The following is a 25,501-nucleotide window of genomic DNA, read 5'->3' on the forward strand; positions in this document are numbered from 1 at the left end:
AACTGCTAAAGAACAAGGAAGGTGACAGTAGGAATACATGGGTATGCTAAATGGAGAAGTTTACAGTAAATCCTGTTTTGTTTTTGCCAAAGGAATTGTTTTCATATTACAGGACTAAGATTGACTGAGTTGCTTGGTTCTTGTGGGGAGGTTCATGTTGGTCCTTTCTCTAATCCTTTAGGGGAGAAGGGGGGAGAAGGAAGGTTAGTGAGGTCATCTTTAGGCTGTTAAGCAGTTGTATCAGGTGTCTTTCATTTGGTTCAGTTTTTATTGCCTTTTTTCCTTAATATTTAAACAATATCTGGTCTTTAAAAGCCAGGTTGCTGCTGGCACTTCTGAGAGAACAGTTTGTGATGCGAGTCCTAAGTGAGGTCTGCTCGGTGATTTGAAGGGATTTGTAATAAATATGGCAATGTATCTGCTGTGACAAGCTCATGTAATTCTTTATGCTCCTCCAAACCATTTGACAGAAGTCTGAAAGTTAGAAATCGTGCTCAGAAACACCAACAGGGATCAGAATGAAAAATTGCTTGGCTTTTATTATGTTTCTTATACAAATCTTGTTCTGTGTTCTCGCAGTAGATATCTTCAGGATATTCCTGTCTACTTCTGACAAGCTCTGTGTGCATGCTGAAACTTTAATGTTTCTTTTGGAACTAAAGCAGCCTTATGTGTCAGTAATGTCAGTCTCCAAATTTATGTCTTAAGGCTGTAGCTGAATGGATAAGTGTAGAGAGGTAGGATCCTTCTCTCATCTATTTAGTTGATTTTTTTTTTGTTTGTTTGTTTGGTTTTTTTTGTATAATGCAGAAGATTCACTGGAGTGTGGGGGTAGAATACTATTTGAAACAGAAGGACATTCCTTTGGAATATTTTCTATATAGAAATGTACCACTACTGGTCCAGGGCCCTCTACCTCTTGTGTTGCTTTGCCAATGCCTTTGTTTCCTGACTGTCTTTGCTAATTATCTGGACTATGGTAACCCCTGTGTACTGTTGCCAGTGTCTGGCACTCTGCGGACCACTGCAGTGTGTAATGTAGAGATTACTGCTGTCAGAATGACAAAAAAATTGTCATTTCCAGTGCAGTTTGCAAATGCAGATGTTACTGTAATTGAAAGAAATGCATTTTTCTGCCAGTAAGCAAACCAGCAGGAATAATGTGGTGAAAGATGTCCTTTCTTTGCTTGCATATCTGTAGATAAATTAACTTCTCTGCTGAAGCAAAGATATTGATAGATATTACTAACCAGAAATCAACACAGTATGTAATATGTGGAGGTCTCTGAAGGAGGCAGAGCTCTTCTTTGGTATTCTGAAAGTGTGATCAAAAAACACTGACCTCCCCAGCATTCCAAAATTAACAATATCCAACTTCTTTTTTCAACTGCAAGTGCCAAATGTGTAGAGATGGCAATATTACCTGATGCAAAAACCTGAAACAAATTGCAGAAACTTATACAAATGAGTGAAAATTTGTTCACATTCCAGTGGAGAAATACAGTTTACTGCTCTGTCATTTTTTTGATATTTATTCTTGCTTTCAGCACTTAAAGAATATTTATTTATTTATTTATTTATTTACACCCATGCCTAAAATTAAAGAAAAAAAAAAAAGCAGAAAAAAACCCCAACAAAATACCAAACCAAAACGTCAGGGAGCAACAGCAAGGGAAGGCAAGCTGGGAGTCAGTGGTGAGAAGGCTGGCAGACAGTACCCTCATTGATAAAAGTGCAGTCCCCCAGTGCCATCCACGAGGCAAACAGTAGTTTGAAAGTACTTGGCACTGATTTACAGAGGGAAAATTATGGCTGGCTAACCCAATAACCTTGTACAATAAATAGACTAGGCTGTTGGATAAGGGAAGAGAAGGAAATGTTTTTTTGTATATATAAATGCTCATTGTGACTCGAGCTGTCACTGTCTCCTGTTACATCTCACAAAGTAAGGACTAGATCAGTACAGTGTGGTAGACTGAAAACTCACTCAGCTGCCAGGCTCAGGGACGTGAAGTCCCTATGGAGGTCAGTCACTAGGGCTGGTCATCCTTGGGGATGCCCAGAATGTGCCTGGACACCATGCTGGGCAGCTGGCTTTAGCTGTGATCCTGCTCTGAGCAGAGGTTGGAGCAGTCAGTGCGCAGAGGTGCCTTCCAACCGCGAGGATTCCCATCCTGAGGTCCAGGCTTGCACAGATGCAGTGTCCGTGTTGGCCTTGACCACAGGGAGCTAAACTCTGCCAACAGTGGGGTTTTTTTCCTGCCTAATACCTATTCTTCCATAGACTTCTTGAAGACTTTTTTTGATAGTGTGGGGAAAGGATTAATCTCAAACTCAATTCTGAGTCAGCTTTACCTACAGGATAGATGTTGGTATTTGCACTTGGAACGATTGCACTCCAATGCTGTTCATTAGAAACCCTGACTGTTCAAAACTACAGAAGCTTGACATAGGTTAATTCTCCTTGCTTTCTCAGCTCCTGTGTTCTCCTATTTTCATTTGGGTTTTTTTATTAGGGGAGTTAGCCAGTGGATACAGCCATAGAGAAGGTACAGATAGAAACTTTCAGATAACTGGGGACATAAAAGAATTACAGATCATGTCATGCTAATCATGGTTATGAATTCCTTATGTAGATTGAATTTGGTTGAAGCTTTTGTAATGGATCCAGAGTTACGCCAGTGCCTTCAAGAAGATCTGTTACGTCGCTTTCCAGACCTCAACCGGTTGGCAAAGAAATTTCAGAGACAAGCAGCAAACTTACAAGACTGTTACCGAATGTACCAGGCTATCAATCAACTGCCTAATGTTGTACAAGCACTAGAAAAGCATGAAGGTAAGTAATGCTACCCCCATCTATTCTCAGTGTCTTGTAGTATACTGGTGATGCAAAGAAATAGAGCTTAGATTTCCTAAGATTACTTTCTTCCTGTGTGCTTTTGTTGCAGGAATAAAGCTTAAACACATTTGAATTTTAAATGACCTGAAATTCCAAAATGCCAGTCAGATACTTAAAAATATTCATAGCCAAATCTTTGCAGGAAAATTAGTGTTCCAATTAGTTTGTAGCTGGGATGCTTGAACTGTTGGGTGATGGTGTGGGAATCTTACACAGAGACTTGTCTCTAGGAATTCCTGACCAGCCGTGCACGTGATGTGATCTTGCAAACAAGATATCATTCATAAAATAGTGTTATCATCCACTTCGGGTTGTAATTAAACACAGAATCCCCCCAGTTTTAGTAGTATAACTTAGATGGTTTGGTTTTTTTAATCAGCATGCTCCTGTATTTGATACAAGAACATGGCAGGATTTCTTCCAGTCCTCATTAGTAGGGAGCACAATGCTGTGATAAGCAAGTCTAGAAAGTACAAAAGCTGCTATTTTTTTTCCTTTTCTGTGTGTTACCAAGAAAATGCAGAATAAAATCAGCACAACAAGGGGGTGATTCAGTTTAGCATTAGCAGCTCTAACCTACCAGAAAGCTCATTTTTGTAGAAGCCCATAAGTTTGTTAGAAATTCCCTTTGTGTAAAGCAAGGACCAAAGCCTTAAAAACAAATGTTGTTTGAAATGGTATGGTTACAAAAAATTCTTTCCTCTATTTGAGTAGAAAATAAAGCTACCCAACGTCTTGCATTTTCTTGAACTACAGCTGTAGCTGTATTACAGCTTCAAGTAATGAAACTTCTACATTATTCATCTTAAGTCAGTTTTTTTTTTTACTGTCTGCATTATTTTCAAGAGCAGTTAAGATCTGAAACTCTGAAGGAACTGATAGATGTAACTCTTTTGCTCGTTTTTGTTCTTAAAGAGCTGTGCTACTCTTTAGGTGCCTCAGTCATGTCCATTTGGCTTTTCCAAACAGACTCTGCTACTTTTAGCCTTGGCATGGGGCTCTTGGATTCCCATCCTATACTGGGGTGTTAGTTCAGAATGCTGGCTTCCTGTCTTTACTTCTTTTTATATTTGTTGCCATTTGGATCAACAGAGTTGCTCTGTCATACCATTGGGTTAGGAAAACAATGCCATTTTTAGACTTTTCGAAGAGCAAGCTGTGTAAGGCAAACTGCTAAGCTCACCATATGGAAAAGTTAATAGACTGCAAAAGGTTCTTCCTGTTCTACACATGAATCAGTTGGACTTAGTAGGGCAATCACCAGCAGTATATTAAAGATAGTTTAAAATAGTTGGCGTGTTATTTTTCTTTTTCTTTGTGCTTGTACCACCTGTTCAAAATACACGAATGGTCTGGTAATTTTCAATGTACATGAGTGATTCAGACTGGATCTGGTAATTTTTCTGTTTCTGACTGTACAGAATGTTTTAGCTCATCAAGGGATGGAAAGGAAGATTTTTGACAACTCTGAGTATGTGCCAGTTTCAGAACTCCCTTGCCTGTGAATGGCTGTGGGGATATAGAGCACCTATGGGGATATAGAACAACCACAAAGTCATCAGCTGTGTCTGCCTTTCCCTCAGTATGAAGCATTATTTTTTTTTAATCCTTGTTTTTATGGATGGTGAAACCTGATGAGGGGGGTGATGAGTGAAGATGGCTTTTTTTCTGGTTTAGCCATAAGATGGGAAAGGACTGAGTCATCAAATCATTTTGCTCCAGCTGGCAAAAGGGAGCAGTTGTTCATTACTCAGACTGCTGGGGCATAAAATTTGGGTGCTTACAAGATTTCTGTCTTGAAGAAGCTGCTGAAGCATCTTCCCTTGCCATCTCAAACAGACGCTCTTTTAAGTCTGTAGATATGCAGGATACAAGAATTGTGTGCTGGGTTTCAGGTGTATTTTTACTATACTGTATGCAGTGATTTGAATACCCCTTACTGCTTGTTTCAGTCCTGTTCTTTCCCAGACTGTTGCACTGGTGTGTTACAGCTGTGTTGTGATCAAACTTGGCTGTTTCCCATTCTTTGTCATATCCAGCTGATTATTCCCTTACTCATAGTGGAAACACATTTATTTATAAACATGTTGTCTTACTCAGTGTTACATTTTACTTCATTTCTATTAGCCGGGTTTTCAAGGTGTTGCTCTTTCTCTGACTTATCTTATTCCAATAATCTACTGATATCTTCCATATTGTATATTTTAGTGACATTTATAAGCAGCTTTCTTTAGTGCATTAATATGAATTCGCACATCTTAAAAAGATTAATGCTTCTGTGAGCCCTGGAGGAACTGATATCCTTTCAGCCTGTTCATCTTTTGCAAGAGGGTGATGTCTTCTTTATCTGCACTCTGGTCATGCTATAAATCCTAGATCTTGCTCCTTGGCACCTCCTGTGACACCATGCTGAATGCTTTAGAACAGCCCAGATTAGGTCTGCAGAGTCCCCTTTCCTAAGGCATTCAGTATTTCAGACTGAAATGTTGCACTATATGGAAATTATCTGCCTGTAGTAAACCTATACTATATTTTATCCCAGTTTCTATTATTCTTTTCCTTGTATTGCACTTTCCATTGCACTATCAAAATGACTGGTGCACTTAGTCATCTGGATTTTCTGTTTTGCTTGGATAGAGCAGTGTCATTTTGCTGCCAAACTAACTGTGTCTTTCAAGTCTGAAGATTAATGTTTTATTTTAATTGCCAGGAAACATTTTTAAACCATATTAATAGTCAAGTCTTTAACATGTGTAATAAACACTTGTCTGTGCTTCAGAAAGTAAATTACGGTTTAAATTAAAAATTGCACTGGGCCATAGATGGGCTTTGTGATCAATATGCATCTCTTTTGATAGTACATAGCTCTGTTAGTCTTTCTCTCAGTGGTTAGTTCCCATCCTAATAATGTTGAGTAGGTGCAAAAGAGGTTTTTTTTTTTTTTTACTATGTATTTTTTCTATGGGTTTATGAATACAGGTGCAAGACATGTTGGAATTTGATTTAGAATTTTCAGTGATGTTTCTTGCTCATATTCTTGTAATGCCAAGTGTTTTAAGAAAAATATATGCATATAACTTTTGTAAATCCTCATTATTTGCTGACTCCACTGTTTTACCTCCTTCAAGTGCTGCATACTGAGTTTAAAGTTGGATTAAAAGTGCAAATAGATTTTGCAGTGTATTAGTTTGACCTGACATTCATATTTTATTTACTTAATAAATCAATGGATTCTAACTTTTATGGCATCTTCCTATGCTGTCTGAGATGTACCCTTCAAGCTTAAATAATGAAACGGCATCATATTTCCCTACTTAGTCCTTTCAAAAAAAGAAATTAAAATTGTTACTTTAAGTCCAAGCACAACAATTTTTCATTGATTCAAGAATACTGAAGATCGTTTCATTGTGTGTGCCTTGTATTCCATTAGCTGCAGCTCTGGGAACTGCTAAACCCAGTCTGAGAATGGACATGAAACCTTTTCTGCTCTTCAGTCTCTTCCTTCTTCATTGACCACTTTTATTTTATAGGTTGGTTTAGATGTGACTTCTTAGAGCAGGGAACCAAGATACTAAGAGACCAAGCAAGAAATTTGGACTTGAAAACAACCTTTTTTCTATATCTCTTGGTTTTGAAGATTTTTTAGTAGGCAGAAAACTCCATTTTTGCAAGTTCAGTAATCTTTCAACAATATGTAATTTTTTTCTCTATTAATAGATATTAGTCAGTTTAGAGCTTTTACTTTAAAAGGCTGTGGGGTTGGGGAAGCAAAAAGGCACAGGAGAAAAAGGCATCAAACTAAACTTTTTCTTCCTTCTTCAACTACAATGTTGAGAGAGGAGAGATTCACTTGGGTAATTGTGTCCTCACTGTGTGACTTCTATCAATTTCTGTGGCAATTTTTCTATAAATATCTATGTCACTTTTTCTTAGGAAAGACTAGGACTTTTTCTTAGCCTGGTAAGAAACTGAGAGGCTCTGGAATAGCCAGAGCTTAATTCTGTATTTCTCTGTTAGTATGCAAAGCCTTGCCTGTAAACATTAGAGGCAAGAAACATAATTCTGTACATAATTCAGTGAGTATAAGCTCATACTATTGGATTCATTTTGAGCCATTTTTTGTAAATCATATAGTCTATAATGCTAATCTTTCTGTGGTTAAATCATAACTTGAAGTGGCTGCAAAGATGTAAACATGCATTTACTGACAGAATGTTTCCACAGCTGGCTGCTGGATATAGGTGCTTATTTGTAGCTTATGTGTACCTGAAGAAAATACTTCTTTCACAAAGATTTTTGGCAATATCTGTATAACTGCTCTTGCTGTTCAATGCTTTTTGGTGTTCCAGCCAATACATGTTCTGTGCAGTTTGACTTGGTGCTGCAGAGTATCTCTGTTAATTTTGGTGCCTTCCTATCTAATGGAAAGAAGTGACTGTAAAGGTCTGGTTATAATATGTGGTCTTTTTCTGTGGAAAATAAAAGAAGATAACATACACTTCAGTTGGTATGTCCATATTGTAATTACCAAATATTCCTGGTATTAGGTAATATTTTATTAAGAAGAATTAAAAACTGTGAGTGTGGATGATAAGACCTACATTTTTTGCAGAAGGCATGTCAACTTTTCATGTGCAATAATTGGTAACATTCAGATAGCAGGTTTGCTTTTATACTGTTTATAGTTTTACTCATACTGGAAGGTAATTAATACCCTGAGTTATGAACAAAGATGACAGAATAGGTACAAGCTTAATCAGAATGCAGATGAGATAATGCCAATTTTAGAAAAAGGTACATGTTTTTCAGTGAAATAGTCATAACCCATCTTGGTAAAAATTAACCAGCTAAACAGTTATTTATCCAAGACAAGTGAATTCTGGTAAATTTGTGGGGCTTTGTGAATGATAATTTTTCTTCTTTGTTCATAACAGGAGCTCACCAGATGTTGTTGTTGGCTGTATTTATAACACCTCTTACTGATATCTCCTCTGACTTCTCAAAGTTTTTGGAGATGATAGAAACAACATTGGACATGGAAAAGGTATTAATTATTGTGTGGGCGGGGTTTACACAGCAATTAAAGTCTCTTACTGAGCTTTGCAATCTGCTCTATATGCACTACATTTAATTGATCATTTATATTAATTAGGTGGTGATAATTTAGCTGTGAAATATATGAAGACTGTTACTAGTATATCAGGGTACTCAACAGAACATTCACCTGCTATCTCAAATTATCTAGCCAGTGAGAAAATGCTTTGAGTGTGTTGATGCTGTGGACCTGAAACTATTTTTTGAAGATCTTATCAGTATTAAAAATGGAGAAGTAATTCTGTCATTTCTCTATTTCTTTGTATTTTTAAAGTTACAACGATGCATCTCAAATCTAGAGTGTAGCCAGGGTGTGTTTATTACCTGGGGAGTATTTCAGTTTCTTTTTTGTTGTTGTTTGTTTGTTTGTTTGTTTTTAATAACCAGGCATTAGGACTATCCTAAGTGAAGGTTTCAGCTGACTGTAGAAATAAGAGAACTACCTAAACATGTGCCAGATGTCTTAGTAAGGGCAGTTTGTGGAACTTGTGAAAACTGCGGTGGATTTAAAATTTTGAACATGCATACTTTTCTCCAAAGTCAGGAGTACTGTTTTCTTTCTTTGTATTGTGTTGTGCATCCATCAACTGCATTTTACTGTTTATGGAAAGACTTGTTTGATTGACATGTTGCTGTAATTTGTGATGTATGGTAATGAAGAAATTTATAGCTTTGTACCAGTTACAGACCATCTGTTGATGCAGTTTGTGTGCCCTGGGACTGTTTTCTTTAAAACTAACAGCTGTTTAAGCCTTCACCCTTCAGAGTCCAGCTCTTCAAATTTCTTTTCAGGTTCTACTTCAAAAATGTTTTGTTCTCCTTCTAAACAGAAAAACAAGTCAGTTATTTTTAGTCAAATCCCATAGAATCTGGCGTGTTGGATTTGGTTTTTTCCCTGCCTTCAAGGTACTGGAAAATGCCTATAGATAAGCCAACACTGGTTTTACCAGGAGAATGAACCTTGTCCCTATGAATACTAGAGTTTGAACTTTGACTTGAAATTCCTCTTGGATTTTGAGGGAGTTCAAATAAAATACGCAGTTCTATTCTGAGTGCAATTGAAGGATAGGTCGTCATAGCAACTGAATTATGTCAATAATCCATTCTAATATAAAAAGAAACATGTAAGTTCAAAAAGCGTGGGATATGGTTATTCATTTACCTAGCTGTAATAAAAGTTGAGAAACTGTCACTTCCATTCCTATTTATCACAGAATCATAAGGGGCCTTTGAAAAACCAGCTACTCCAACCTCCTCCTCAAGTCAGGGCAGCTTCAAAGTTTGGTGGTGTTTTGGTACATAGCCACCTGGCAGTGTAAGCACAGGGAAGAGGGAGAAAAAAAGATTAAATACAACATGCTTCATCCTTGCCTCTGAAAATGTTAAGCTTAGAAGGAACCATATCTGCTTTTCAACTCAAGAGCTGGGTTGAAATTGGTAGGATTTTCAGTGACACTGTGTAGGTTCCTTCCTAAATCTCTAGAGTCTCTTTTGGGGCAGAAATTACTGTTTCAAATACTTCAGTTTCCAAAGGCTTCTTTTTTTGAAACACACCATGCTTTTGCACTCTGTTTTGATTAGCTACCTAAATCCAGGGGAACAAACAGATTACATGACAGTTTAATTACCTCTCACTTCCCTTTTTGCCCTGCCTACTGCTCAGTTATTTGTTTGCAAATAAATGTGCAGACATCTCCATTTCAGGAGAAAGGAGTCTGTTAAATTGGTATATTTTACTTGTATGAAGTATATTATTTGAGAAAACAAGTATTGGAGATGTATTTGTTTTGCAGTTGAATTAGACACCAACTGTCAAACAACATTGCATGACAACATATATATAAAAATTGAGTGAATTATTAAGTAAATTAATTTCACTGTGTGCGATCAGGGAGATGATTTTTTTTAAATTGCCTATATTCATATAAATTTTTTCTTGTTATTTTTCACTAGGTGGAGAATCATGAATTTCTTGTCAAGGCTTCTTTTGATCCTAATTTAACAGAATTAAGAGAGAAGATGAATGAACTGGAAGAAAAAATGCAATCCTTATTAAAGAATGCAGCCAAAGAACTAGGTAGGGTTTAGAACTGCCTTTGGTTCATGTCTCCTTTGCAAAATGTTTTGCAATCAGGTGATGAAAACTGGTATAGAGGAGTTAAAGGATGTTTGCATCATTTTATTACTGAGTTGGAGGGACTTTGATTGTCACAGTACAAGCTGTTGAAAACAGGGCTTTTTGGTTTGTAACTTGGCCTTTATTATTTTTTTTTACCAGCATTCCAAAATATTTCAGAAATTATCTCATATGTTGCAGAATCCATTTTGCAGAACTGTAACTCATCAAGCTCTTGGCTAAATCTAATTCTGTTTTACATTCTTTGAGGACCTGCACTGAGACTTTCCCCCCCTCTGTGCATTATCCTGAGTGTCCATTCAGTTTTCTCTTGATGTTCCTTGCAAAATATAATTTGTAAGCAAATGAGACATCTGAAGGGTTGATTATCCTATGCATAAAATTCCATGTGCAGCTGATGAATCAGGCATTGAAAGAGCAACTTTAAGAAAAAGCCACCAACTTGTAATGCAAATATAGCAAGGAAAATTGGCAACACTATACTTATTTTGGGTTACACCTTTAAGAGCTTGCTTTTTTTGTCTCGATTTTTTTTTTTTTTAAGCATAAAGATGATACCTTGGATGAGAAGAAGGAAAACCAAGATTGTGTAGGGATGGAATGAGAAATCTTGTGACAGAACTGTGTGTTAGTAGAAGGGTCACAAGAGTACAGGTGCTGAGCTAACAGCAGCAATGCAGAGTGTCTTTTGTGTTTTTCATCTTCCTGGAGAATTCATAGCAATACAGTAATTGTGAGCCTGATTAGAATATGCAGTTGAGAGCATCTTAAAGTAAAAGAAGAGAATGAATCCATATATTTGTGTTTTGTCTGGGTATTTCTCATATCTGTACAGAATGAAATAAGTCTACTCAAGTCTATCCAGTTAGATCATGGGAGTTGAGGGTTAGTGAGCAGGAGTAGCACAGGCTGCAGAATTTGTGATAATACAGCTGGTTTCTTTTTCTTTCTTTTCATCTGAAAGGTCTGGAAGCTGGCAAAAGTATCAAACTGGAGACAAATTCGCAGTTTGGACATCACTTCAGGGTAACTTGTAAGGAGGAAAAAGCTCTCCGTAACAATTCGAAATATGGAATCATTGATACACAGAAGAATGGTGTGAAATTTACTAACAGGTATGAGATGATACTGATAATTTTTTAAGTCTGTTCTGAAAGTAATAGAATTGTGCCTTTATAATTATGCTGATAAACTGGATTCCCTACAAATTTTCACCTTTTTAATTGGCTCACAGATTGAAATATTGAACAGGACTGGCATAGAGTTTGTTAAAAGCTGCATTCCCCATTTATGCTGCCAACTGGTATCTATTTTTGGTCCTGTGACTTGGGCTAATTTCTCTGTTTTAGCTGCAGCAAGTATCATAATTGCTTTTACTGTGAGTGTTTATACAGACACAAGCTGCAATAGGGAAGGAGCTATTTATGTTTATAATCACCAAATGTGACATGCAGAATTTTCTTGGTGATTACCTTTTTTTTCCCCCCTTTGTTCCAAATCCTATCTAATTTCTGTTATTCCTGTATATTGAACTTCAATTCTATGGCTCTTTTGCTTGAGCTGTTAAAAAATTTAGGTCTTCAGGCTAGTTGCATTGAGGCTGTTTCAGTGTGTCCTTGTCTGGACAGCAGTTCTGACACAGATCAGCTGAAAAGTCTGTAATTTTTTTTTTGGATTTTAGTTCTTTTAGAGCATTTTAGCAGGAGCAAGGGTTGCATCAGTCATCAGATACTTCTCTGTCCTTCAGTGTTTTTACACAGAGCAAATGAAGTAGAAAGTTGCATATGCAGAACTGGGTAATAACTTAGGTTGAAGGCTACTTCTTTTTCCTCACTCAAAGCAGATGCACCTTGGAAATTAGATCCTGTCTCAAGCTTAGAGGGAGCAGCCCAAGGCTTTGTCCAAGTGCCCATCCTCTAAGTATCCTTCACAGCCTTGTGGGGTACAAGTTCCAGTGCTGAATTACTATTTATGAAAACTTTTCTAATCAGCTCTAATGAGAACTTTCCTAGCAGAAACTTGGGATCTCATTCTTTTGCTTTGCACCTCCAAGGAGAGTGTTTCCTCTTCCTTCCAGGCTGACTCAGATTCTCTCAGCCTTGTCCTTGTGTGCCATGTGCTCCCAACTCTTTCTGGTGACCATCTGCTCCAGGTTCAGTGTTGGGAAGACAAAACCCAGAACCAGAGATGTCATCTCAGGGAGTGCTGAATAGAGGGGAAGAATGACTTCCTTCAGCATGCTGTGGGTCCACTCTAGCTAGTGCAGCCAGCATGGGCTTGGCCTTCTCTGCCTCAGGGGCACACTGCTGGCTTGTGTTCAACTTCTTGTCCACTGGGTGTGATGGTGATGGATTCTGTTAATCACTCACTTCCATAGTTATAAATCCTTATCTTTGAAAAGGAGGGCAAGCATATTGGTTCACACCAGCCAATATGTTGGTGTATTTTGCACCAATTTACTTAAATGAACAAAGTGTAAACTGTATTTGCAGTTTGTTTTAAAATTTACTGAGGATATTTTTTAAAAACTTCCCTGAAATGTTAAACATCTTTTTCTGGTTCTAAATATGTTGTGAATCTAAATGTATGATGAAGTTAGGCTTTTCTGTAACTGAGATGATGTACTTAGAACCTGCACTGTGTCATCTGTTAGTTTCCCTTAGTGAAGCAGCCAATGCATCACTAATAAAAAAGACTTCTCTGTGCTTAGTTAAGTTATAGTTATTTCTGTAGGTGGTACTAGAAGCACAAGACTGACTTCTGCCTATGGTGTGGGCACACTACTTGGGTGTGTTTCATATTCAGTCTTGCAGACTCTTGTTCTTTGTTCAGGAGACAAGCTTAAGAATAAAAACTTGTTTAAACTCTTGAGTTTGAGTTTATTTCAGCTTACCTTTGTTTGAAGACCAGAACGTGTTCATAGTGATGGTAATTAACTTAGGTTTTTACTAAATGAAAGAAGTTAATGCCTTCAGATCTGATAAGTCTGTTGTATTACTCTGGGCTAATTACACGGTTGCTTAGCAGCAAAATGTAGCAGAATAGCCAGAAATTCAGTTTTAAGAGCTAGTCCTTATCACATAGCAGCTCTATAACAAACACAGATGTTTTGGAGAGTCATGTGTTGATGCTAGAATTTCTGGTTTGGCCCTTACGGGTGATCTTAACCTTGGAATTAATTTTGAGGCTGTCTTGGTGTGGATGAATTGTAGGTCAGTTGCTTTGTGGTCTTTGTGCTGAAGCTTGCTCTTAAAACAGTTGGGGACACTTGGTATTGACTCAGATGAGGAGGCCAAAAGTTTGGCATTGTAGGTGAAGGCAGAACATCACAGCTTCTAAATACTCTTGTTTTGTTCACAGCAAACTGAGCGCCATCAATGATGAATATATAAGGAACAGGGAAGAGTATGAAGAGGCTCAAGATGCAATTGTTAAGGAAATCATTAATATTGCTTCAGGTGAATATGCCACTGTTGATGTGTCACAGTCTGGAGTGCTGGGAGGACTTGCTGTTTCTTTGAGGGTCTTTTACAGAGACCAACTGTAGTATTGCCCAAAAAATTAGTGTGAAAAGTGAGGTGTGGCTTTCAGACAGCTGTTGAAAGTTTGAAATATTGTCTTCTCTCCCCAGACCCTTTCCTGGCATTGCTGCAGATGTGCAGTGATGAGGTGTGTGGAAATGCTGATCCCATAATTGGAATAAAAATAAGGCCATAAAGGCTATGTCTATCCTTTACCTACCTCCCTGACTCTGGGCATCTTCACCCAAACTGCAGAAGAGGTCAAGGACAGCAGAGAGCTGAAGGAGTGGGACCTGAGGTCTAAAAGCATTGATACGCGATATAAGATCAAGCAGGCATTACTTATATGGCAATAACAATTCTTGGTTTCCTAAGTTAATTCCATATATTTTGCTCCAAGACTGCCTGTTTACAGGGTATTCTTTACTATCCTTCACCAAAAGCAGAAGAGACACTGGGGAATTAGGACTGTAGACTCCAGTCCCTCATCCCTTTCACTGAAGAAAACCAAAACTTAAAGAGCTGGTACTGGAGATGTTGGGCCATGTAGCCTGGTGTCACAGGCACTGTATCTGACAGACCTCTCCCTCCCATCATTCACACAAACATAGATGGCTGCTGTGTCTGATCTATCTGTGCTGTGTTGTCTCTGGTGTTTTTGCTTGCATGAGCATCAGAATGCAGCGTATTATTCAGGAAAGAAACATGCTGGATTTCCACATGAGGGAAAATAATCAAAATTGCCTCACCTCCTCCTTTTCCTAGTCTGAGGAAGTGTCCTTGGTATTCAAGGCATGGAAACTTCAGGATTGCATCCTAGACTCTCCCAGGAGGTGACTTTACTCTTGAAGAAAATTGTTACTACAGATGAATTAACTTGATGGACTCAGTATAGGCTTCAGGCTTTCAGCAGAATAGCTAATGGCAGTGAATTTGTATCTCATGAATGTAACCCAGGTTATGCAGAGCCCATTCAGACCATGAATGATGTGATAGCTCAGCTGGATGCCATTGTCAGCTTTGCCCACGTGTCAAATGGAGCCCCGGTGCCTTACGTCCGGCCTGTCATTCTGGAGAAGGGACAAGGCAGGATTGTCCTGAAAGGTGCCAGGCATCCCTGCATCGAAGTGCAGGATGAGGTGGCCTTCATCCCCAATGACATTACATTTGAGAAGGGCAAGCAGATGTTCCACATTATTACTGGTAAATATTTCTTTTCTCTTTCTTGTTTGTTATTTACTTTATAAATGTCTCGAGTATTTCCAATAATGATGTCTTTAAAAAAAAACAAAAAACAACAAGAAGCGAAACAAATCAGCAACATAATAAAATTCTGTCAAAACAATTTCTCTCATCGAGGGTGAGTAGCTACTGAGTTACTCATATTTCTGAATTCTCATCTTTCCAGATTTAATTCTGGAAAAGAGGGAAGGGTACTTGTAAGCTATTACTTACTGCTGTTATTGATTATATTTTTTTAAAAAAGTGTCCATAATGTTCACATGAAATGTTACCTTTGACTGTGAATATTCTACATATTTCTGTACATACAGGCATATTTCTCATCATCCAAACTAATAGTAATATAATTGGTTATTGTGATTTTAGTTGTAGTGCACTGTTTGGAGAAGGTGATCACTAATTTACAGAGTCATTTGTGAAGAAAAGAGAGGCTGCTAGGACAGTAGAAAATAAGAAATGAGTCCTTCCTTAAAGTAAGGTCTTAGTGAATGTAACTCCACGAGCCAGGCAACCTCAGGAGCTGGAAAGCCTGACTCTGCTAAAGTGATTCGGAAAATTCCTCTAGGCATCAGTTGTACTGTAGCCACATTTTTGTAGGCATGATTTTAAGCAGCCTCTTTGTTAGTGTTTTCTTTGTAGAGTATTAAAGTTGATTTTGCATGCAAAACATGTTTCAATGACTGTACCATTTTTTTACCCTTTTCTCTGGTGTAATTAAGATAATTTTACTACACACGAAAACATTTTTAGTGTTTATAGATTTAATTGAATCTTAATTTCCATCCAGATGTCCGTAACATACGTTCTGAGTAGCAAAGATCTGGAATTAGAGAATGATTAATGAGTGCTTCTAACATAATCAAAAAGAAAAAGTGAAAATCTGAATAAATGCATGGTAATATGCTTCTTTTTCTGGTTAGCGAAAGCGTAAAATTGGTTTTAATGATCAGTTTTCTGGATAATACTTTTTTTTTCATTTGTGTTTCAGTTACAATTAACTGCTTAATATCTGGGTTTGCTGATTCTGAGTCACCCATTGGGTTGTTCCCAGTCTGCAACTAAGCTGTTTCATTTTTACAGAGACTTTTTTTATAGTTGTTTGAGGTGAAAACAAATTATGGCAATTGTTAAGCAGAAATAAATACTGATTATTTTTAATTTAAAGCTTATTAGTTTTAGGTATCACCACATTTTAGATGACTGCTTATACTTTTGAAAAAAGTCCCAAAATTTATGAAAGTCCTTAATGTTCTGTAATCACATTTCTTTTGAAAGAGGAGCATTCAGTAAGACAAACAAGCAAGAGAGTAATAAGTTTAAACCCTCTTTGTTTTAATTTAGAGCCTGTTCTCCTTTAAAATAACTGCTGTGTTGTGAAAAGGTGATGCTTTTAAAAGTAATTTTCGGACAAATTCTTCTTTAGGCCCTAACATGGGGGGAAAATCAACATACATCCGACAGACAGGCGTGATTGTTCTCATGGCCCAAATTGGGTGTTTTGTGCCGTGTGAGTCTGCAGAAATAACCATTGTGGATTGTATCCTGGCTCGGGTGGGAGCAGGAGACAGCCAGCTGAAAGGAGTGTCTACTTTCATGGCTGAAATGCTGGAAACTGCTTCAATCCTTAGGCAAGTCTTGCACTTTTGTTTAATTGTGTTGTTTGGGGTTGGTGGAGAAGGAGGCACTGTGAGGGAGATGCATTTAAGATTTTTCTTTTGTGGGGAATCTTAGTGGAGACTCTCAAGTTATTTCTAGCTGGTACATAAGTTCTTGAAGTATTCTGTTTATTCCAGTGGTCAGTACAGGGTTGCTACCAAGAGGCCAAAGTCTAAGTGGGACAAGGAATCTAATTTGGAATGATCTGTGTGATGCTGTATGTGCTCTGTATTTGTAAACACAAAGGGTCTTTTGCCTCTTCCATGCTCTGCATCCACAGCATAACTTGTGTTACTCCAATATCCAGAGTTCATGCTGCCATCAAGCAGCATGAACAATTCATAACAAATGTTCTTGTGTTTTTAGGACAGCAACTGAAAACTCCCTGATAATCATCGATGAGCTGGGAAGAGGAACTTCTACCTACGATGGTTTTGGCTTAGCGTGGGCTATCTCAGAATACATTGCCAGCAAAATCTGTGGGTTTGCCATGTTTGCTACACACTTCCATGAACTCACAGCTCTTGCTGAACAAGTGCCAACAGTAAATAACCTCCATGTCACTGCTCTGACCAGTGATGACACACTGACAATGCTTTATCGTGTCAAGGAAGGTAAGACTGTGTCTCAACTTCATTTTGCCTTGAGAGAGAAAAATCTTCATGGAAAAAAATCTCCCCCCCCCCCCCCCCAAATTCATGTCATGCTTCAGGCTTGGGGGGTTTATTTTTTATATATATATATATATATATACACATATGTATATTCTTCTCTGAACATAGTGTATGTGAGAGCAGCTCTGTCCATGTGTGAACACAGTAGATGATGTTGATTATTTCTCAAGCTTTCTAGGCTATTTTGGGCCACTCAAGTTAAGTTGATGTTTTTGAGTTGCTCTATTTTTTATTTATTAAAGACAGAGAGAAGAGTTCCAGAAGGTTGTTTTCTGTTTTCCTAAAGCAGCCATTTAAACCTGCTCTGGTGGAAGAGACTTACATTTCTTGAACTGTTCTTTTAAAAGAAATAAGTGCACCTTTTATGTGCTGGCAGTTTTTAATAATGTCTATTTCATTGTAATAAAACTTACACATTGCCTAATTTATCCAGTACTTTGGTGTAAGAAAAATCATATTGGTAATTTTTAGCAAATGGCAGCACAGTGAAACAACTGTTTTGTTAGTATAAGATCAGTTAGGTGTATTTAAAGTCTTTCAGTGGATCCAGTTATTCCTTTCATTATTAAATTAAACAATTTTTAATTAGCCATGAATTTCATCTATTCCTCCTGCTTTTCTATATCCTCCATCATTTGTTTTTGCTTCCTTCGGTAGGAGCCTGTATTTGTTGCTAAAACCGTGGCTGGCAAGGTGTGCCCATTTATGGCATTCTAATTTAGTTCTGAATTCTACAGTGACTTTGGATTGTTCTCACTAGAGCATTTCAGTCTGGTTGGCAGCTTCTGGGCTGAGATTTTGATTTAAAATGTGGGCAGAGTATTCCTTCTTGCTCTGTATACCTCTTAATTTAACTCTTCTGAGTTCCGCAACAAAAGAATGAGTAAGAGAGCTCTTGAATGGGTAGAAAAAGGGCTACTGTAGACCACTCTGGCTATCCTGGATCTAATACCTTGCTGGTTTTACTCCTGTGACATTACTAATTGCCTGTTTCTTACTCATCTGTTCTGGTTTTAAATCCATGGAATTTCTTCATTTCTTGCCATTAGATTACATGTGTGACCACTTCTGATTTTGTGTTCCCCTCGGGCTATAATCTTGCAGTTAGGTTTTGGGTACTTTTCCGTAAAGCTTGGGAGACTGCTCTGAGCAAGAGGAATCACAGCAGGAGCAGAAGTACTGCTCTCTTCTGGCTTTGCTGGGAGTCTACTCAAAACTGGGTGGATTAGCTCTGTCACAGCCCCGTACCTTTAAACTCTGTGTCTTTTGGGATCTTTATTCCTTAGAAATGGGTTCTGTGGGAGCACTTTCCTAGGGAATGCCCAGTTTTTGCTTGAATGTTATTCCAAATTGCTGTGGCCCTGGTTCCCAGCCAGTCCCAGTGGAGAGGGGATGTCTGTTGTTCTTTCCTAGTCTGCTGTTTCCCATCTTTTCCAGCACATGTTGAGCTCCTTCCACAAAGTGAAGGTTCCTCTGAATGCGTTGCTCAAGTTGGTGCTTAAAAGGTGATTTAGTGTGACATTGGAACTGAAGAAAAATAGTCATAAACTGCTGCAAGTGTACATGGAAACCAAGTGGTTTTGGTGCAGCAGGAGATGGTGATGTACAGAATCTGCAAACAAGCCATCTTTAGGTGCCTTATTTTGATCATGTTTGTTGAGGAGGGAATCAATATATACTATATCAAAACCTTTTACCTTCTACATCCCTTGGAACAGCTGCTCATACAATAAACCCCCCGAATATTCCCCAGACAGTTGGGCGAGTTCTCTTTCTTCAACCCACTCCTTTTGTTTTTAAAGCCCATATTTTTTTCAGCCATTCACGATAGAAGCCCAGTTTAATATTTTTCTTCAATCAATTTTGCCATTTTTAGTCATACACATCTTTTCTTTGTACATGCAATGTCTTTTTTCGTTCCATCCGTTTTCTTGGAAGTGCTATTGAGCATGGAGGCACAATATTTTTTATCTATCTGCTTAAACCTCTGTCAGAGGAGATCCAACACTATGGAATTTTCATCTTTAAATATCTGGTCTCCAATCAGGTATTCATCTTCCATTTAAGTTTTTGCATTTAGTGTTGTGCCCTTTCCCTTTTGGAATTGTTATATTGCTCCATCAAGGATGTGTGTATAGGCAGCTCAGTGTCATTTGAAATGTATAACTAAACCTGAAAAGCTTGGCTAGGAACTTTTATGCAGTGTTTTCAACCATGTCTTCATGCCTCAAGAGTGACAAAATCACCAGAAGAGGAGACACATGAAGTACTGTTCTCCAGGCTTCTGCTCAGGATTCTCTGAGCTGAGAACTGAGTTATATCTGGGTCTGGGGAGGTGTCTTTTTAATGCAAAATCAAGAAGACTCATTTATGCCTAAATGTGTTAATTTCCTCTAATGAACCTGAGAGATTACAGGGTTAATAAATTAGAAAAAGTCTAAATGCTAAGTTTTTCTTCACCTATTCTTTGGTTACCCGCTATTTAATAGATGAGTAATTAAAAAAAAAAACAAAAAACAACTGTCATTTTGCAAGTATAATTAATTAATTCTGAACTCCTTGCTGGAGACCACAATTAAAATGATGTAGTAATATCTGTGGGAGGACAAAATGGAATTATGATAATGTAAACAAATAAGAGTTGATAGATTATATCAAAGGGCTTTTGATACTGAAGTGAACATTGTTTAATGTGACTGTGTATGATTTATGTATTCTGAGCAATTATGAGGACTTTTCTCAAACACATTATAAACAGTGTATTGATTAAAGTGAGTGTGAAGTTAGAGTTGAAAGATTTTGATAGAATTAAAGATGACTACTGGAGACTGAGGAATTATGTGGTAGAGATGCAAAGGAAGAGAAGGATGATTGAGACTACAACATTTTTAATACTTATCTATACACACACATATATGTATTTATATAGATACAGAGTAAATGTCAGAGATACCTATTAAAAACATGCAAATTATTATATTCTACAGACTGTGCCAAAATACTTTAATAAAAATCATTGTACAAATTCATTCTAGAGGGAAGTTCTCACTGCCTGAAGAGTTTTCATTTCTTCTTGAAGCACTTTGGACCTCTGCAATTACTGCTCTAATGCACCTTAATTAAATAAGAGTATATTTTTTATTGTGTTATCATTTTTAGAAGAAAAGGTAAATCAGAAAGTGCTGAGGAGAACCAAATAATGTCACATACTTAATTCTTCAGAACAGACAAATATTACAAGCATGTCCATATAATCTGTGTGTAGCCATATTATCCTCTGAGAATTCTTAACTGTTGGGTTTTTTTCTCTGCATCCAGGTGTTTGTGACCAGAGTTTTGGAATACATGTAGCAGAGTTGGCAGCTTTCCCAAAACATGTGATAGAAAGTGCAAGAGAGAAAGCTTTGGAGCTGGAAGAGTTTCAAAACATTGGCAGGTCCAAGGAATCTGAAGGAGAACCACCAGCCAAGAAATTATACAGAGAAAGAGAGGTTTGCTATCAGAAATAATTCTAAAAATTTGAATAGCTGAAGCAAAATCATTTAAGGATTCCGATTTCCCCAAAGCATGAAGATAATTATGCTGTAATGTATTTTTCCATAATGAAATGGCTTGGCTACGATGTTCATTAGGAGCTGAAGAGATGTTCAGGGGAGTGGGTTTTATTTAGGCGAATTTCAAGTTAATGTAGGCAAGAATTTTATCTAAAAACATAGATTTAAGATACAGCTTGTGTAGGATATTCTTGGCTCTGCAGTTGGGTCACACCTGGTTTTGCTCCCCCTTATTTGAGTGTTTATTGGTATTGAGTTCTTAGAGCCCAGTGTGATCTGATCTGTTCACACCAGAGAAAAGGTGATACCAATACCCAGCCTTTGTGCCCTTCCATGCCCCATCAGAACTGTCACATCTCAGAAGCTGGTCATATCAAAGAACACAGCAGTCAGGTACCTGGAATGTCTGATTTACAGGTGTCATAAAACAAGCTTGCTTTAAAGAAGCTTCATTAGCAGGCAGTGTGAAGGAAAACAATGGCTGCAGGAAGCTTTTACAGAACGTCCTGTGTTGTCTTGTTGCTGGATTTAAGAGTCCTGACAGTGGCATCTTTGGCAGTCTCCTGGGAAATCCACATGCTGCTGCTTTGTGGCTTGTGTTGGTTTTTGTCAGTAGCTGGGTCTTCCTTGCTGCGTGCATACAAACCTGCTTCCAGAGCTTAGTTCTGTGTCCCAGCAGTCAGCCTGAAACTCCACATGTACCAGTGTACACGTCAGTACCAGTCAGCCTTGTACCACATGCATTGCCTTCTGGCAACCTCAGTACTACTCCAGTGTTCAGAGGCCTTGAAATGTTAGTCCACATCCAAAATACTTCCTACATTTTAAAAGCCTTTGCTCTAGACAAAGGCTGTTACCTGATACTTTATTTTCAGTTTCAGAGGTCAACTGCATTTGTTGTTCCTGGCTCAGGAATCAGACCTGATGCTTTAGATGAACAATCTCTGGTTTGTTCTGCTTTTTACTGCCAGAGGGCTTTAACCTCCAGCTACCTCAGTTGCCCCACTATTACCTTTCCTGTCAGGTATCATGTGGAAGGAATTTTTAGATTAGTTGGACCTGGCTGCATGGTACTAAGTAGGTGTAAATTAAATTGACACAGCAAAGACATATGACAAATACAGCATCATGTTTTATTCTTGGGTGTTTCAGTAATACATAATATTCCATAAACCCTTCAGGCAATAGAAAGGCAGAGCTTTAGATGTCTCACCCAGAAAATTTGTCTGCCTTTCTTAACATCATGTGTAGAGGGAAAAGGGTGCTATTGCTTTTTGGAAACTTCTGCACTGAAAACTACTCTTAAAAGTCTTAAAGGATAAGAGGAAAACTAAGTAAACTTTTCAGTGGAATTCTACAGTGCAGAGGACTAGACAACTTCTGCATTCTGGGCCAATTGTTTCCAATACAGGGATTCTGAATACTTTTCATTGCAATGTTTGTTCTTGCTATTTAAGTCAGATTGTTTAGAAGCTCCACTTCGCCTGTTTGTGTAAAAGCATATGCATAAAGCTTAATTATCATCTGTTCTCCTTGGTGACGGCCAGTCTGCAGTTGCTTGGTTACAATTTGTCCTTTCTTTTTGCATATTGAAATATTGCTTTTGATTGACAGTCCCTTCTAAAAGTAACTAGTTTGGGTAATACGACCATTGTGGTGCTGTTACTGCTAGCAGTCCTCACCTCATGTGGCTGCACACTGGAATTAAATGTGAAACTTACAGGAGATCATAATGTTAAATACTGTATTTATGCTGATCAACTGGTGCTTTTTGCTCATGCATTGAAAATGAACTTCTGGTACTGGCATAAGTGGTTTGTTCTGGTGTTCAGAACTTGATAGCAAGGACAAAAATAACCATGATTTTTGCCTGCACCGAGTTTCTGCTGATGAACAATATTTTGTATCTGTAGGGAATTTGGAAAATTCCTGCTTGCAATCTAAACATCTTTTCTGTTTACTTTTCCTTCTCTCCATTTCAGGAAGGTGAAAAGATAATTCAGGATTTTCTTTGTCAAGTGAAAGCATTGCCCCTGACAGATATGTCAGAAGAAGACATCAAAGTCAAGTTGAAACAGCTGAGAAATGATGTTCTGGCAAAGAACAACAGTTTTGTGAATGAAATAATTTCTCGAACGAAAGTTGCATTGTGAAATGCACAAGAACAGGATACAGTCTTGAGGCATATTTTGTATCGAAAGAACTATAATTTTCTTGTCTTGTAGCTTTTATACTTTATTATACTTGTACTGATTTATGTAGGCATTTTTTCTTGGATTGTAATTATTTTGTAAAAAATTCTGAGCACATTATGTGTCAGTTTCCTGCTTTAGTTGGGATCGTTTTATCCTTTTAGAAGTTTCCAATAAAATGTTTTTTTATATTGAGAGTTACTGACTGCACAAACAAAATGTGTAATACTTAACTAGAAGTGTGCTAGAAAGTCTAATAGTTGAGGTGTCAGACAGTTCCAGAGCTTTGGAAAGCAGCGGTGTGTACAGTGAATCTTTGTCCTAGACCATGATACTTTTTTGTGTGATGCAATTACATTAATTAATTCACTGAAGATTTAGTAATGCTGTGTTAGTGCTCCACTAGAAAAAGAAACATCTAAGTGTGTCCAGTTAGCCAAAGAAGGCAAATGGTATCCTGGTCTGTATTAGCCTGTGGGGCCAGCAGATCCAGGGCTGTGATTGTCCCTATGTACTTGGCACTGGTGAGGCCACACCTCAAGTGCTGTGTCCAGTTCTGGGGACCTCACTATAGGAAAGGCATTGAGGTGCTGGAGAGTCTCCAGAGAAGGGCAGTGGAGCTGGGGAAGGCTCTGGGGCACAAGTCTGAGGAGCAGCTGAGGGAGCTGGGTCCAGGCTCCCAGCCTGGACCAAAGGAGGTTTAGAGGAGACCTTATCACTCTCTTCAGCTCCCTGGAAGGAGGGTGTAGCCAGGTGGGGATTGGTCTCTTCTTCCAAATAACAAGTGATAGGACAAGAAGAAACAGCCTCAAATTGCAACAGAGGAGTTTTAGATTGGGTATTAGGAAAAATTTCTTCACCAAAAGGGTTGTCGAACCATGGAACGAGTCACCCAGAGAAGTTTCAGAATCACCACCCTGGAGGTGTTGGCAATACTTGTAGATGTGGCACTCAGGGAACACGGTGCAGTGGTGGCCTTGGCTGTGCTGGGTAAATGATTGGACTCCATAGTCTTCGGTCTTTTCTAACCAGATATTTCTGTGGTTTGTCAGAATGTTTTTGCATGTGTACCTGCACAGGGCTCGGAGGGGAGGGGGGGTGAAGTGGGTAGGTGCAAGGGATTTTTTTTTGTTTGCTTTGTGAATGGTAATGCTTGAGTCAAATATTCTACACTCTTCCTGCCTGAGTTGTGGTTTTGTAATGTAAGCAGAGGCTGGGGTGAAGTTATATTTTAACTGGAACATCTGAGCTGGCCATGATTAGTGAAGGCTGTCTGCAAAGTAAGAATAGATTGATTTTTATCTGATGTGTTTCTCTCGTTGAGACAATTTGAAAGCATGCTGGTACAAGTTTATTTTCTCCTTGAAATTTAGTGTTTTAAATTGTAATTGAAGAATACTACCTATATTTAAAACTGTCAATGTTGAAAGACTAATGGGAAAAGGTGTTTCTCACAGGAGATGATAGAAATAAAATCATGCTGCAGATGTTATTGGCAAACTCTTGCTGTGTTCAGAGGTTGCATCAGGGGTGTGTGCTGGGGACAACTGTGCTGCTGTTAAAGCTGTGCTATAGCCCTGTGTCAGGGATTAATGCATTGCAGAGGTCTGCATTTAAACATTTAGGTAGTCGTAAAAGAGCTGTGATGTTCAGTTTGCTGCTGGATAATGCTTAGACCAGGACTGGGACATACTAGAGCTGCTTAACAGAAGCCTTAAAGGCTTACTTGAGAGGTTGGGGTGCTGCATAACACCTTTCTGGCCTTTAAAATGCATTCTGCTTACAAAGACAAAACATTTGCATTTATAAACAGCACAGTTGATGCATGGTTGGAAAAGCGCGTGAATGAAAAAAATCTGTTGCATAAAGTAGCAATGTATGTTTTTGTAATTTTGATTGTTTTAACCATCAAAGTATCCAAAAATGTTGGCTCAAACTGCTTTAGGTATTGCTGGAAATGGGCAGCAGTTCCTGTGGGGCTGGAATAGCTGGTACTGACAGTCTGTTCCTGTGTGTGCTCAGATCCCTGTAGTCTGAGCAAAGATGTCCCTTGTTCAATGTGTCCATCTAACCAAGAGAACAGGCATAAAACCATGAGAGGTCATCTCTTCCAGGAATTTCTCTATTTTCCCTTTGACCGTGTATGCATTTTAAGTGTCTGCTTATTCAAGGAGTTCCTCAGTGAGCTGCCACCAGCAAGAGGGGCCACTTCTGTGCTTCCCTCAGTCCTCTTTATGTTCTTTGTGTCCCCTCTCTCCTTTCTGGTGTGGTGCGTCAATGCTTTGTGTCTGCAGTGTGCTGAGGACAGGCTGCTTTTATTTTTATATTGCAGTTGGAGGCTGATAGAGGTGTTCCTTTGTGGCCAGATTTGCCTGTCTGAGAGTGAAAGGTGCTTGTGTGTTACTGAGGAGTGATGGACCAGCTTTGGGCAGTGCTTTCTGTGTGCTTCAGACAGTATCCCATGTTATCTGCAACCAAGAAGATTCAGTTTTTCTCATGCCCTTCAACACTCACAAGGAAGAAGCGTGCAAG

General features: G+C 38.3%; 1 protein-coding gene across 3 annotated transcripts in view; it reads left to right on the plus strand.

Moving 5' to 3' along the window:
* The window catches only part of MSH2 (mutS homolog 2), a 44,489-nt gene extending 21,323 nt beyond the window's left edge, over positions 1 to 23,166 (plus strand). For 2 of the 3 annotated variants that reach the window (XM_062489362.1, XM_062489363.1), the window contains 10 exons: positions 2,637 to 2,836; positions 7,834 to 7,943; positions 9,947 to 10,070; positions 11,095 to 11,245; positions 13,491 to 13,588; positions 14,609 to 14,854; positions 16,317 to 16,521; positions 16,916 to 17,163; positions 20,542 to 20,714; positions 22,760 to 23,166. In XM_062489362.1, the coding sequence (XP_062345346.1) occupies positions 2,637 to 2,836; positions 7,834 to 7,943; positions 9,947 to 10,070; positions 11,095 to 11,245; positions 13,491 to 13,588; positions 14,609 to 14,854; positions 16,317 to 16,521; positions 16,916 to 17,163; positions 20,542 to 20,714; positions 22,760 to 22,930 (1,726 nt within the window). In that variant the 3' untranslated portion in view covers positions 22,931 to 23,166. Of the gene's footprint in view, positions 1 to 2,636; positions 2,837 to 7,833; positions 7,944 to 9,946; positions 10,071 to 11,094; positions 11,246 to 13,490; positions 13,589 to 14,608; positions 14,855 to 16,316; positions 16,522 to 16,915; positions 17,164 to 20,541; positions 20,715 to 22,759 lie in introns of those variants that run through there. The other variant, XM_062489364.1, reaches the window with a different exon arrangement.
* Positions 23,167 to 25,501: the final 2,335 nt, after the last annotated feature.

This window comes from Cinclus cinclus, chromosome 3 (assembly GCF_963662255.1).
Source record: "Cinclus cinclus chromosome 3, bCinCin1.1, whole genome shotgun sequence".
Taxonomy (NCBI): Eukaryota; Metazoa; Chordata; class Aves; order Passeriformes; family Cinclidae; genus Cinclus; species Cinclus cinclus.